The 14,359-nt window shown below is 57.7% G+C and overlaps 2 protein-coding genes across 2 annotated transcripts; one reads left to right on the forward strand and one right to left on the reverse strand.

Annotated features, from left to right (window-relative positions):
* The first annotated feature begins 1,724 nt into the window (after window positions 1-1,724).
* On the forward strand, window positions 1,725-11,078 carry RBM8A (RNA binding motif protein 8A). Its single transcript, XM_059871220.1, has 6 exons — window positions 1,725-1,840; window positions 2,788-2,847; window positions 2,945-3,022; window positions 5,530-5,666; window positions 7,504-7,640; window positions 10,713-11,078. Exons 1-6 carry the CDS (start codon window positions 1,774-1,776, stop codon window positions 10,756-10,758), a joined length of 525 nt encoding a protein of 174 aa, XP_059727203.1. The 5' UTR covers window positions 1,725-1,773; the 3' UTR covers window positions 10,759-11,078.
* On the reverse strand, window positions 10,864-13,527 carry ANKRD34A (ankyrin repeat domain 34A). The gene is made up of 2 exons (XM_059871219.1): window positions 13,393-13,527; window positions 10,864-12,869 (listed from the first exon to the last, which is right to left on the reverse strand). The coding sequence occupies exon 2, from the start codon at window positions 12,830-12,832 to the stop codon at window positions 11,537-11,539; it is 1,296 nt and encodes a 431-aa protein (XP_059727202.1). The 5' UTR covers window positions 12,833-12,869; window positions 13,393-13,527; the 3' UTR covers window positions 10,864-11,536.
* Between the last annotated feature and the right edge of the window lie 832 nt (window positions 13,528-14,359).

The following is a 14,359-nucleotide window of genomic DNA, read 5'->3' on the forward strand; positions in this document are numbered from 1 at the left end:
CAGAGCTCCTCATTCCCTAGGGAATTTTTTATTCCCTCATAATCCCTACAGATGTTTTTTTCTCTCCCTTATTTTCGGGGTTCAGATCCCAGGTTTTGTCCTCTCCTCACTCCATCATTGCTGGAGCAGTTGGGATCCCATGGAATCCAGTGTTCCCTCTGGAAAAACCCATTGGATCCCCTCCCTCCTGCAGCAGAAAGGGATCAATTAGAGCTCCTTGATGAGCTCCTTAATTAACTCGATGCCAACGCGTGCAATACCCAGATTTAATTTTGAAATTCAATCTGGGATCAGCATTCCAGTCCCAAGCACAGCAGGAGCTGCAGTTCCCCCCTGGAATTGCCCTGTCTGGAGCCAAACATCAGCATTGGAAGGTTGGAAAAGTCTTGGAGAGTTTGTGGACGAGGGAGGGATTTGCACTAATCATTCCTTATCCTTTGTATCCATATGGAATTTAGACTATATTTAGCTTTAAAAACCCCTTTTATGGCATGGAATTGTTCAAACAGCTCCGAGTTCACCCAAGAAAATGTCAATTTTTCCGTGGAAATTTCCATCTTACTCCCCTTTTCCCCACCAGACTGGGAGTACAAACTGAATTCCAAGCCAGAATTCCTTTCTCACCCCAGCTTAGAGCTTTTCCCACTTCTTACCCCCTTAAACCCTGCAGATTCCACCATTCCCACCCTCCTCCTTCCCTCTGCCTGACCACAGGATATTCCAGCAATATCCAACAATTTCATTGTTTTAGGATAAAATTGGAAGAATTCCATTATCTGTAGGTACCCCATTTTTATATCCACATCCTAACGAGCTTATTTTGGGGGTTTATATATTTTTTATACTTTCTACAAACACTATTAACATTTGATGTCGCTGGGAATTGGATTTTAAAAGGGATGGGGGGGGGGGGTGGTTTGTGGGGTGTAATTTTCCTGAAATATTGGAAAAATTTGATTCAGGAATAACATGGAGTTAATCCTGCAATTTATTCAGCACCAAAGGGATTCCCTGAATCTCCTCCCAGTTCTCTATGCTCAAAATAAATCTGGGAGGACTTTGGGAGTTCTATTGCTGTGGAATTAAAAAAATAAAAGGGAAAAAAACCAGATATTCCATTGCTTGTGGGATCTGGGCACCAGTTTGGAGCCTCTGGATCTCCGTGGAAGGCGAAAAATTAACAAAATTCAAATTTTCTCAATACAGAGAAAGTCGTGCTCATTGTTGAGGCAGTGGAATTCCAGGATAAACACTGCTGTGGATTTTCTACAATAAACCCAGCGATTTTGGTTAACTTTGGTGCTCTTGCTCATTTCTTGGGGGGGGCCAGTCGGGCCGAAAACCTGCTGTGAGCCACGTCGGTGTGGGGTTCGAAATTCCTGGGGTTCAAAACCTGGGGTTCAAAATTCCTGGGGTTCGGAATTCCCAGGATTCGAAATTACCGGGGCAAAAAAAAACCAAACAAACAAACAAAAAAAACACAAAACAAAACAACCCACAAAAACAGCACGACCTTCTCAAAATGGCGGCAAGACGTCGCGACCTTCTCAACATGGCGGAACGGGCACTTCCGCCACACTCCCCAATATGGCCGCGCCGGAACTTCCGCCACACTCCCCAATATGGCCGCGCCGGAACTTCCGCCACAATCCCCAATATGGCCGCGCCAGTGTTTCTGTCACACCCCCTTTCCAATATGGCCGCGCCAGTACTTCCGCCCCACTCGCTCCCACTTCCGGCGTGCTCCCGGCGTGCCCCGCTACTCCCGGCAAGATGGCGGACGTGCTGGATCTTCATGAGGCGGGCGGAGAGGATTTCGCTATGGACGAGGACGGGGATGGTGAGCGCGGGGCTGCGGCGACACCGCCCGGCCCAGAGCGGCCCCGCCGAGCGATCCGGCCGGGTCCCGCCTCAGCGGAGCCGCTCCCGCCGCCTCTGGTCGCGTCGGCCTCGGGGAGAGGCCGGGCCCGGGCCGGGGGTTCCTCTCGGTGCCAGGGGGCTCCTGCTCGGTGCTGGGGGGTCACGCCTGGCTCGGGGGGTCATTCCCGGTGTGGGAGATGGGTCCTGCTGTCCGTTCCCGGCTCACGGGGTTATTCCTGGCCCGGAGGGACTCGGGGGGTCCTGTCGGGCCCGGGGGGTCACTCCCGTCACGGGGAGACGGTCCCGGCTTGCCCGGGGGTGGCTCTGCCTGGACCGGGGGGTCCTGCCCAGCCCGGGTGGGTTTTTCCTGACCGAGGGACATCATTCCTGACCCAGGGGTCACTCCCAGCTCAGTGGTCATTCCCAGGGGTGTCATTCCTATCCCAGGGGTCACTCCCATCTCCCAGGGGTCATTCCCAGGGGGGTCACTCCCATCCCAGGGGTCATTCCCAGGGGGGTCATTCCCATCCCAGGGGTCATTCCCAGCTCAGGGGGTCCCTGTCCAGCCGAGGGGTCATTCCCATCTCAGTGGTCATTCCCATCCCAGGGGGGTCATTCCTATCCCAGGGGGGTCGTTCCCATCCCAGGGATCATTCCCATCCCAGTGGTCATTCCCAGCTCAGGGGTCATTCCCAGGGGGGTCACTCCCATCCCAGGGGTCATTCCCAGGGGGGTCACTCCCATCCCAGTCGTCACTCCCATCCCAGGGGTCATTCCCAGGGGGGTCATTCCCATCCCAGGGGGGTCATTCCCATCCCAGGAGGGTCACTCCCATCCCAGGGGTCATTCCCAGCCCTTCCCAGCCAGCTTGAGGGGTCCCTGTCCCTCTGGGGGTCTCGCTGACCCCGTGACCCCCAATCCCCCCAGAGAGCATTCACAAGCTGAAGGAGAAGGCCAAGAAGCGGAAGGGCCGCGGCTTCGGCTCAGGTGAGACCCCCAAACCCCCCCAGCGCCCTTCCCTGGTGCTCGGGGTGACCCCTGAGGTTTGGGGGTCCCGTTCTTCCCCCCTTCTTTCTTTCCCCAGAGGAGGGGTCCCGCGCGCGGGTGCGCGAAGATTACGACAGCGTGGAGCAGGACGGGGACGAGCCGGGGCCGCAGAGATGTGAGGGGACACGGGGGACCTGCCGGGCTCTGGGGGGCTGGCACCGTCCCTTCCTCCTTCCCAGGATGTAACCTAGCCTGGGACAACCCCTTCCCTCATTCCCAGGATTTAATTTAGCCTGGGACAGTCCCTTCCCTCATTCCCAGGATGTAACCTAGCCTGGGACAGTCCTTTCCCTCATTCCCAGGGTGTAACCTAGCCTGGGACAACCCCTTCTCTCATTCCCAGGATGTAACCTAGCCTGGGACAACCCCTTCCCTCATTCCCAGGATGTAACCTAGCCTGGGACAACCCCTTCCTCATTCCCAGGATGTAACCTAGCCTGGGACAGTCCTTTCCCTCATTCCCAGGATGTAACCTAGCCTGGGACAACCCCTTCCCTCATTCCCAGGGTGTAACCTAGCCTGGGACAGTCCTTTCCCTCATTCCCAGGATGTAACCTAGCCTGGGACAACCCCTTCCCTCATTCCCAGGGTGTAACCTAGCCTGGGACAATTCCTTCCCTCATTCCCAGGATGTAACCTAGCCTGGGACAACCCCTTCCCTCATTCCCAGGATGTAACCTAGCCTGGGACAACCCCTTCCTCATTCCCAGGATTTAACTTAGCCTGGAACAACCCCTTCCCTCATTCCCAGGGTGTAACCTAGCCTGGGACAATCCCTTCCTCATTCCCAGGATTTAACCTAGCCTGGGACAACCCCTTCCCTCATTCCCAGGATTTAATTCAGCCTAGGACAATCCCTTCCCTCATTCCCTGGATTTAATTTAGGCTGGGATAATCCCTTGCTTTATTCCCAGGATCCCTTCCCTTCCCAAACCGTCCCAAACCTTCCCTTCCCTCATTCCCAAGATTTATTTTGGGCTGGAATAATCCCTTCTCTCATTCCCAGGTTTTAACCTAGCCTGGGACAATCCCTTCTCTCATTCCCAAGATTTAACCTAGCCTGGGACAATCCCTTTCTTTGTCATTCCCAGGATTTAATTTAGCTTGGGACAATCCTTTCCCTCATTCCCGGGATTTTGTTTAGGCTGGGATAATCCATTCTCTCATTCCCAGGATTTAATTTAGACTAGACAATCCCTTTCCTCCTTCCCAGGATTTAGTTTAGCCTGGGACAATCCCTTCCCTTCGTTTCCTGGATTTAATTTAGGCTGGCATAATTCCTTGCTTTATTCCCAGGATCCCTTCCCAAACCTTCCCAAACCTTCCCAAACCTTCCCTTCCCTCATTCCCAAAATTTATTTCGGGCTGGAATAATCCCTTCTCTCATTCCCAGGATTTAATTTAGCCTGGGACAATCCCTTCTCTCATTCCCAGGATGTAACCTAGCCTGGTACAACCCCTTCCCTCATTCCCAGGATGTAACCTAGCCTGGGACAATCCCTTCTCTCATTCCCAGGATTTAACTTAGCCTGGGACAATCCCTTCCCTCCTTCCCAGGATTTATTTTAGGCTGGGACAATCCCTTCTCTTCTTCTCAGGATTTAATTTAGCCTGGGACAGTCCCTTCCCTCATTCCCAGGATGTAACCTAGCCTGGGACAACCCCTTCCCTCATTCCCAGGATGTAACCTAGCCTGGGACAACCCCTTCCCTCATTCCCAGGATTTAACTTAGCCTGGGACAACCCCTTCTCTCATTCCCAGCATTTAATTCAGCCTGGGTCAATCCCTTCCCTCATTCCCAGGATTTAATTTAGGCTGGCATAATCCCTTGCTTCATTCCCAGGATCCCTTCCCAAACCTTCCCAAACCTTCCCTTCCCTTCCCTTCCCTTCCCCTTCCCTTCCCTTCCCTTCCCTTCCCTTCCCTTCCCTTCCCAAACCTTCCCAAACCTTCCCAAACCTTCCCAAACCTTCCCAAGATTTATTTCAGGCTGGGACAATCCCTTCTCTCATTCCCAGGAATTGTTTCAGGCTGGGACAATCCCTTTCTTCCTCCTTCCCAGGATTTATTTTAGACTGGACAATCCCTTCCCTCCTTCCCAGGATTTATTTTAGACTGGACAATCCCTTTCTTCTTCCTTCCCAGGATTTATTTTAGACTGGACAATCCCTTCCCTCATTCCCAGGATTTATTTTAGGGCAAGCCCCAGCTCCATGTCCCCTTCCCAAGGTGGGAATGGGGGAATCTGGGGGGAGATGCTCCTTCCTGAGAGCCCCGTGGCCCCTCCAGGTGTCCCCAGAAATGGGGAAATGGGGTCTGGATTTGGGTTCAGCCTTGCTGGGATCAGCTTTTCCCAACCTCACCCAGGATTTGGGGGCTCTGGGCCCCCATCTCCCTTTCCTAGCTGCAGTGGGAGTGATTTTGGGGTGACAAACCCTTTTTTGGGGTCCCACCACAGCAAGGAGGAGGAGCTGGGAGGATTCTTCCCCACCTTCCCAGCATCACTTTTGGCTCAACCCCCACATCCCACCCCTGGGGGAGGCTCCGTGTCCCCCCTCCCCATGGATTTTGGGGGGCTAAGCTGCATTCCCAGCCCTGTGACCCCCACTTTTCCTGCCCAGCCGTGGAGGGCTGGATCCTCTTTGTGACAGGGGTGCACGAGGAGGCCACAGAGGAGGACGTGCACGACAGATTTGCTGAATTTGGGGAGATCAAAAACATCCACCTGAACCTGGACCGGCGCACTGGATACCTGAAGGTGAGGAGGGGGCACTTTTGGGGACCCCCCCAGCTCCATCTCACCCTCCAGGGTGGCAGGTGCCAGGGGTGCACCCCAAAACTGAGCCAGTTCTGGGGCTTGGGGGAGCATCTGCAGCTCCAAGTGGATTTATTGGCAGGTTCCTGCACCCCAAAACTGAGCTGGGCTCAATCCCAGTCCTAAACTCGGGGTCTCAGGGGGTCTGTGCACCCCAAATTTGAGTTCCCATGGTGTCTGGGCTCATTCCCAATCCTAAATCTGGGGTCTCAGGGGGTCTGTGCACCCCAAAGCTGAGCTCAATCCCAATCCTAAACCTGGGGTTATCAGGGGGTCTGAGCACCCCAAATCCAAGTTCCCCTGGTGCCTGGCTCATTCCCAATCCCATTTCTGGGGTCTCAGGGGGTCTGTGCCCCCCAAACCTGAGCTGGGCCCATTCCCAATCCCAAACCTGGGGTTATCAGGGGGTCTGTGCACCCCAAACCTGAGTTGGGCTCATTCCTAATCCCAAACCTGGGGTGTTGGGGGGTCTGTGCACCCCAAACCTGAGCTGGGCCCGTTCCCAATCCCATTTCTGGGGTCTCAGGGGGTCTGTGCCCCCCAAAGCCGAGCTCCCCTGGTGCCTGGCCCGTTCCCAATCCCATTTCTGGGGTCTCAGGGGGTCTGTGCCCCCCAAAGCTGAGCTGGGCTCATTCCCAATCCCATTCCTGGGGTCTCAGGGGTCTGTGCCCCCCACAGCCGAGCTCCCCTGGTGCCTGGCCCGTTCCCAATCCCATTCCTGGGGTCTCAGGGAGTCTGTGCACCCCAAATCCAAGTTCCCCTGCTGTCTGGCCCATTCCCAATCCCAAACCTGGGGTTATCAGGGGGTCTGTGCACCCCAAACCTGAGCTGGGCTCATTCCTAATCCCAAACCTGGGGTGTTGGGGGGTCTGTGCACCCCAAAGCTGAGCTGGGCCCGTTCCCAGTCCCATTCCTGGGGTCTCAGGGGTCTGTGCACCCCATTCCTGGGGTCTCAGGGGGTCTGTGCCCCCCAAACCTGAGCTGGGCTCATTCCCAGTCCCATTCCTGGGGTCTCAGGGGTCTGTGCCCCCCAAAGCTGAGCTGGGCTCATTCCCAGTCCCATTCCTGGGGTCTCAGGGGTCTGTGCCCCCCAAACCTGAGTTCCCCTGGTGCCTGGCCCATTCCCAATCCCAAACCTGGGGGTCTCAGGGGTCTGTGCCCCCTAAATCCAAGCTCCCCTGGTGCCTGGCCCGTTCCCAATCCCAAACCTGGGGGTCTCAGGGGGTCTGTGCCCCCCAAAGCTGAGCTCCCCTGGTGCCTGGCCCGTTCCCAATCCCGTTCCTGGGGTCTCAGGGAGTCTGTGCACCCCAAACCTGAGCTGGGCTCATTCCCAGTCCCATTCCTGGGGTCTCAGGGGTCTGTGCCCCCCACAGCCGAGCTCCCCTGGTGCCTGGCTCATTCCCAATCCCGTTCCTGGGGTCTCAGGGGTCTGTGCCCCCTAAATCCAAGTTCCCCTGGTGCCTGGCCCATTCCCAATCCCAAACCTGGGGGTCTCAGGGGGTCTGTGCCCCCCACAGCCGAGCTCCCCTGGTGCCTGGCCCGTTCCCAATCCCATTCCTGGGGTCTCAGGGGGTCTGTGCCCCCCAAACCTGAGCTGGGCTCATTCCCAGTCCCATTCCTGGGGTCTCAGGGGTCTGTGCCCCCTAAATCCAAGCTCCCCTGGTGCCTGGCCCGTTCCCAATCCCATTCCTGGGGTCTCAGGGGTCTGTGCCCCCTAAATCCAAGTTCCCCTGGTGCCTGGCCCGTTCCCAATCCCGTTCCTGCCCCGTTCCCACCCCAGGGTTACACGCTGGTGGAGTACGAGACGTACAAGGAGGCGCAGGCAGCCATGGAGGGGCTCAACGGGCAGGAGCTCATGGGGCAGCCGGTCAGCGTGGACTGGTGCTTCGTCAGGGGCCCCCCCAAGGGCAAGAGGAGGTGAGGAAGCTTCTGGAAACTCCTGGGAATTCCAGGAGCTGCAATGGGAGGGACTTGTGGGAATTCCGTGTGCCGTTATGGGGGTGGCGGGGTTGAAATAGGGATAAACACCCCAAAATGCCCTTCTCCTGGACTCCTTCCTTCCCTCTCCTCTCCCCCATTCCCTCTACCCTTTTCTTTCCCTTTCCCCCATTTCCTGTACCCTTTTCCTCCCTTTTCCCTCTCCTTTCCCCATTTCCTGTATCCTTTTCCTTTCCTTTACCCCATTTCCTGTACCCTTTTCACTGACCCCATTCCCTCTACCCTTTTCCCTCTCTTTCCTCTATTTCCTGTCCCCTTTTCCCTTTCATTTCCCCTTTTCCCTCCCTTTTTCCTCTTTCTTCTCCCTTCTTTCCCTTTTCTGCCTTTACTTTCCCCATTTCCTTATTCCCCTTTCCTCCCCTTTCCCCCATTCCCTCATTACATTCCTCATTCCCTCAACCCTCTTTTCCCCTTTCCTTTTCCCTTTTCCCCTTTTTTCCCCCTTTTTTCCCCCTTTTTTCCCCCTTTTTCCCCCTTTTTCCCCCTTTTTCCCGCTTTTTCCCCCTTTTTCCCCCTTTTTTCCCCCTTTTTCTCCCACTTTTTTCCCCCTTTTCTCCCCTTTTTTCCCCCCTTTTTCCCCCTTTTTTCCCCCCTCTTTTCCCCTCTTTTCCCCTCTTTTCCCCTCTTTTCCCCTCTTTTCCCCTCTTTCCCCCTTTTTCCCTTTTCCCCCTTTTTCCCCTTTTTCCCCCTTTTTTCCCCTCTTTTCCCCTCTTTTCCCCTCTTTTCCCCTCTTTTCCCCCTTTTTCCCCCTTTTTTCCCCTTTTTTCCCCTTTTTTCCCCTTTTTCCCCTTTTTTCCCCTTTTTCCCCTTTTTCCCCTTTTTCCTCCTTTTTCCCCCTTTTTCCCCCTTTTTCCCCCTTTTCCCCCCTTTTCCCCCTTTTTCCCCCTTTTTCCCCCTTTTTCCCCTTTTTCCCCTTTTTTCCCCCTTTTTCCCCTTTTTCCCCCTTTTCCCCCCTTTTCCCCCTTTTCCCCCTATCCCACTTTTTTCCCCTTTTTTCCCCCTTTTCCCCCTTTTTCCCCTTTTTCCCCTTTTCTCCCCTCTTTTCCCCCTCTTTTCCCCCTCTTTTCCCCCTTTTCCCCCCTCTTTTCCCCCTTTTCCCCCTTTTTCCCCCTTTTTCCCCCTTTTTCCCCCCTTTTTTCCCCTCTTTTCCCCTCTTTTCCCCCTCTTTTCCCCTCTTTCCCCCTTTTTTCCCCCTTTTTTCCCCTTTTTCCCCCTTTTTCCCCCTTTTTTCCCCCTTTTTCCCCCTTTTCCCCCTTTTTCCCCCTTTTTTTCCCCCTTTTTTCCCCCTTTTTCCCCCTTTTTTCCCCTTTTTCCCCCCTTTTTCCCCCTTTTTTCCCCCTTTTCCCCCTTTTTTCCCCGTTTTTCCCTCTTTTTTCCCCTTTTTCCTCCCTTTTTTTCCCCTTTTTCCCCTTTTTCCCCTTTTTTCCCCTTTTTTCCCCCTTTTTCCCCCTTTTTCCCCCTTTTTCCCCCCTTTTTCCCCCTTTTTCCCCCTTTTTTCCCCTTTTTTCCCCTTTTTTCCCCTTTTTTCCCCCTTTTTCCCCTTTTTCCCCCTTTTTCCCCCTTTTTTCCCCTTTTCCCCTTTTCCCCCCTCTTTCCCCCCTCTTTCCCCCCTCTTTCCCTCCTCTTTTCCCCTCTTTTCCCCCTTTTTCCCCCTTTTTCCCCCCTTTTTTCCCCTTTTTTCCCCTTTTTCCCCCTTTTTTCCCCTTTTTCCCCTTTTCCCCCCTTTTTCCCCCTTTTTTCCCCTTTTTTCCCCTTTTTCCCCCCTTTTCCCCCTTTTTCCCCCTTTTTCCCCCTTTTTCCCCCTTTTTTCCCCTTTTTTCTCCCTTTTTTCCCCTTTTTTTCCCTTTTTTTCCCCTTTTTTCCCCTTTTTTCCCCTTTTTTCCCCCTCTTTTCCCCTCTTTTCCCCTCTTTTCCCCCTTTTTCCCCCTTTTTCCCCCTTTTTCCCCTTTTTCCCCTTTTTCCCCTTTTTCCCCTTTTTCCCCCTTTTTCCCCCTTTTTCCCCCCTTTTTCCCCTTTTTCCCCCCTTTTTTCCCCTTTTTCCCCCTTTTTTCCCCTTTTTTCCCCTTTTTCCCCTTTTTCCTCCTTTTTCCCCCTTTTTCCCCCTTTTTCCCCCTTTTTCCCCCTTTTTCCCCCTTTTCCCCCCTTTTCCCCCTTTTTTCCCCTTTTTTCCCCCTTTTTTTTCCCCCTTTTTCCCCCCTTTTTCCCCCTTTTTCCCCCTTTTTCCCCCTTTTTCCCCCTTTTCTCCTCTTTTCCCCTCTTTTCCCCTTTTCCCCTCTTTTCCCCTTTTTCCCCCTTTTTTTCCCCTCTTTTCCCCTCTTTCCCCCTTTTCCCCCTTTTCCCCCTTTTTTCCCCCTTTTCCCCCCTTTTTCCCCCCTTTTTCCCCCTTTTTCCCCTCTTTTCCCCTTTTTTACCCCTTTTCCCCCTTTTTCCCCTTTTTCCCCCTTTTTTCCCCTTTTTTCCCCCTTTTTTCCCCCTTTTTTCCCCCTTTTTTTCCCCTTTTTTCCCCTTTTTTTCCCCTTTTTTCCCCTCTTTCCCCCTTTTTTCCCCCTTTTTCCCCCCTTTTTCCCCCTTTTCCCCCCTTTTCCCCCCTTTTTCCCCCTTTTTCCCCCTTTTTCCCCCTTTTTCCCCCTTTTTCCCCCTTTTTTCCCCTTTTTCCCCCTTTTTTCCCCTTTTTTTCCCCTTTTTTCCCCTTTTTTCCCCTTTTTCCCCCCTTTTTCCCCCCTTTTTTCCCCTTTTTTCCCCTTTTTTCCCTTTTTTCCCCCTTTTTCCCCCTTTTTTCCCCCTTTTTCCCCTTTTCCCCTTTTCCCCCTTTTCCCCCTTTTTCCCCTTTTCCCCATCCCCCCTTTTTTCCCCTCTTTTCCCCCTTTTTCCCCCTTTTTTCCCCCCCTTTTTCCCCCCTTTTTCCCCCTTTTTTTCCCCTCTTTTCCCCTTTTTCCCCCTTTTTTCCCCTTTTTTCCCCTTTTCCCTCCCCACCTTTTCCCTCTTTTCCAGGGGCGGCCGCCGGCGGAGCCGCAGTCCGGACCGGCGCCGCCGATGATGGATCCAAACCTCCCCCCCTGGATGTTCCACCCTCCAAACTGGTGGGAAACTGGGAAAACTGGGCTCTGGAGGAGCCAAAGCAGCTCCATCCCCCGGGGAAATGTGGGTTTTATGGAATTTTATTGTTTTCAAAGGACAAGTATGAGGGAAGCAGCAGTTTCGGAGGGTTGGGGGGGATTTCCCTTGGGTTTGGGGGGATCCCTCCCAGCTCCCCATCCCAGAATATCCTGGGAGTTTTTTCCATGTTCCTAAATCTCCCATGGTATTTATCCCACTGGGCATTCCTTGTTTTGTGTTAAATAACAAGATTTTGTCTAAGTTCGTCGTCTTGTTCTTTATCCTTCATTAAGTCTCCCAAGCCCCTTTCCCTAAAATCCATCTCCATCCAAGCTGCTGGATCCCCAAGGATCCTGGCAGGAGAGAACAGCTCAGGTCCTAAAAAACCTCTTTTTTTCCCTTAAAACTGACATTGGGATGCAACAGCCCACAGCTGTGCCCACCACCCCCCACTCTGAGCCACACTGGGGCCTTTAATGCCAGCCCCTGGGGGGGAAAAAGCTGCTGGGAGGATGAGGCAGGAGCAGGAGGGGGGTCCTGGGGGGGTCCTGGCAGTCGGGGTGCACCCACCAGCTCCCCGAATTTGGGCTCGTGCAGACTTTGTGCCGACAGAGGGATGGAAGAGTTGACCCTCAGCAGGGTCCAGAGCAGGGCGAGGCTTTCCCCAAGGGGTGCTGGCCTTGAGGGGGGGGGGTCTCCAGAACGCTGGGGAGGGGTCCCTAAGAGCCAGGCTCTGGTCCCAGCCCCCCGCAGAAGGCCCCGAGGTGCCGCAGCGCCTCCGGCTGCATGGAGTGCCGGCGGAGCAGCGCTCGGCGGGGCAGCGGCGGCAGCAGCCCCGCCCTGCCCGGGGGCTCCGGGGGGAGCGTTCCGGAGCCGCGGCGCTCCAGCAGCCCCGCCGGGTGCCGCAGCGGCCCGGGAGGGGTGGCGAGCTCAGGGTTGGGGCGCAGGGCTTTGCCCCGTGGAGGATCGGCAGCCCAACGGGCCGGGGCGGGCACGGGGGGCACCCGTTCTGCCCAGGTGGCTCCTGGCAGCCCCGAGACCTCGCGTCCCTCCACGCTGTGCCGGCGCGGGCGCAACCGCAGCCCCTCCAGCCCTGCTGCTAGCTGCTCCGGGGAGGCCGATGTCCCTTCCAGGGACCCCTCAGGAGAAGCCCACGACCCTTCTGAGGATCCCCGTGTCCCCTCCGGGGGTCCCCGTAACTCATCTAAAGCTCTCCGTGCTCCCTCTGGGGGTCCCTGTGTCCCCTCCGGGCTTCCCTCCGAGTGTCCCCCCCGCATCCCCTCCACCCCCGGCACCGCCAGCCCCCACGGCTCCGAGTTCAGCCTCTTCAGCTGCCGCTTGGGCCCGGCCCGGGCCGGTTCTGGAGCTGCGGGAGCGGCGGGAGGGAAGCGGAACACATCGCGCTCCTCGTCCCTCCCGCCGGCCCCCGGCGACGCCGCCGCCGCCCGCACCTGCACCTGCGACGGGGACGCGCACAGAGCGGGCGACGGGGGCGAGTTCAGGTACTGCCGGGTGGTCTTGGTGCCTCGGGGCGACGTGGCCGAGGTGATGATGATGACATCCCGCCCTCGCTCCCGACACGCGTCCAGCAGCACCTGCAGCGTCTCCCGGTCACCGCGCTCCAAGGCGTAAACCAGCGCCGAGCCCCCGCCGTAATCCCGGGCGCTGGGGTCGGCACCGTGGGCGAGCAAGGTGGCGACCACGGCGGGGCCGGCTCGCTCGGCACAGGCGTGCATGAGCGCGGTTTTGCCGGCTTTGTCGGGGATGTTGGGGTCGGCGCCGTTCTCCAGCAGGTACTGGACCATCCGCGGCTGCTCCGGAGGTTCGGCGTAGCCGGCCCGGCACGCTGCCATCAGCGGCGTGGTGCCCGCGGCGTTGCCCTCGTTGATGTAAGCTCCCCCTTCGAGCAGCAGGCGGGTCAGGCGGAATTTCCCTTGGGAGACGGCGCGCAGCAGCGCCGAACCCTCGGCCGGGATCATGGGGAGCCCCCCCGGTGGTACCGCGGCGCTGGGCATGGCCGGGCTCACGGGGGACGGGGGTGGCACTCGCTCACTGCGAGGGGAGAGCGTGCAGTGAGACCCCCGAGTTCCCTCTCCCTGCCTCAGTTTCCCCAGAAAAGGAGGGTTCCCGAGCTCGCCAGGCTGTGTCCATCCCCTGCCCGCACCCCCAAACCCCATTCCTTAAATGCCTTCCTGCACCCCCCCTCCTCATCTTCCTTCCTCTCCTCCTTTTGCCCCACCTGCTTCCCCTGCCCACAGCTCCATCCCTTCCCGGTACCCTCCATCCCCACCGGTACCCCCACCCTTCCCGGTACCCCCATCCCCGCCGGTACCCCGATCCCCGCCGGTACCCCCATCCTTCCCGGTACCCCCATCCCTGCCCGTATCCCCATCCCTGCCCGCCCGGTTCCCATGGCGACGGCCGCTCATCCCGCTCCGACCAGCCGGGAAAACGGGGGAGAATCCTCCCGGTCCCCTCCGTGAGACACCCCCGGGCCCGGGGCCTGGGGGGCTGTCCCGTCACCCCCCTCTCAGCGGGCACCCCCCCATCCACCCCCTCTCCATCCCCGTTTTACCGTGCCAACCGGAGCGTGGGGTCCCTCCTCCCGGTTCCCGCGGCCCCGGGGACGGGGCTGTCGGGGACAGCGGCCCGTGGCCGCCATCCCGGCCTGCCGCCGGTGAGGCGGGGAGGGCGGGAGGTGATGCGGAGGGTCCCCCCCTCCCGCAGCGCTATTTTTGGCAGCTGCCGGCGCGGGGGGGGCTGGAGCAGGATGAATCACCCACGGCGCATCCAGCGCCCGGCCCTGCGTGGGAGTGACGAGGGGGGACCAGGGGCTGGGGGGCACAGGGGGCTCTGGGGGGTCCGTGGGGCAGCGGGGCCGGGGGGCACAGCCCAGCAGGACCGAGGGCCGTGGGGCAGCGGGGCTGGGGGGGGGTGAGGACCCTGGAGCATCGGAAATTGGGGAAGGGCAAGGGGGCAGCGGGCCTGGGGGTTCCTACAGTGGGGCTGGGGGCAGTGGGGCAGCGGGACTGGCGGGCACAGCATGGCAGGGCTGGGGTGGCACCAGTACCGGGAGGCTGAGCTACCTCAGGGCAAAGGGGCTGGGGGGGCTGGACAGGAGGGGCCGAGAGACATTGTCATCCCCTTTTAATCCCCTTTTGATCCCGTTTTTATCCGTTTTTCCTTCGTTTTTCATCCATTTTTCATCCCCCTTTTGGATTCCCCCGTTCCCAACGCGCGCCCCCGGCCCCGCCCCCTCCAGTGATCCCGCTCTATGCCCCGCCCCTCTTTCTGACCCGCCAATCATCGCGGGGCTTGCGCCCAAGCTCCGCCCCCCTGCGCGAGGCGGGGCCACGGCGGCCGCGCGCACGTGGGGAGAGACTGCGCTTGCGCAGAGCGGCACCGGGACCGGGAGCGCAACCGGGAGCGGAACCGGGGGTACGAGGGGATACCGGGACCGGGGCTGGGGGTTTGAGGGGATACCGGGACCGGGGCTGGGGGTTTGGGGGATATCGGGACCGGGGCTGGGGGTTTGAGGGGAT

Source organism: Haemorhous mexicanus, chromosome 31 (assembly GCF_027477595.1).
Source record: "Haemorhous mexicanus isolate bHaeMex1 chromosome 31, bHaeMex1.pri, whole genome shotgun sequence".
Lineage (NCBI taxonomy): Eukaryota > Metazoa > Chordata > Aves > Passeriformes > Fringillidae > Haemorhous > Haemorhous mexicanus.

What these genes read in the sequence shown, in the direction of transcription:
- RBM8A (XM_059871220.1), top strand. Translation starts at nt 1,774, where the DNA reads ATGGCGGACGTGCTGGATCTTCATGAGGCGGGCGGAGAGGATTTCGCT. An exon ending in TATGGACGAGGACGGGGATG is followed by an intron (nt 1,841 to 2,787) that starts GTGAGCGCGGGG and finishes CAATCCCCCCAG; the next exon opens with AGAGCATTCACAAGCTGAAG. An exon ending in CCCCCCAAGGGCAAGAGGAG is followed by an intron (nt 7,641 to 10,712) that starts GTGAGGAAGCTT and finishes CCTCTTTTCCAG; the next exon opens with GGGCGGCCGCCGGCGGAGCC.
- ANKRD34A (XM_059871219.1), bottom strand. Translation starts at nt 12,832, where the DNA reads ATGCCCAGCGCCGCGGTACCACCGGGGGGGCTCCCCATGATCCCGGCC.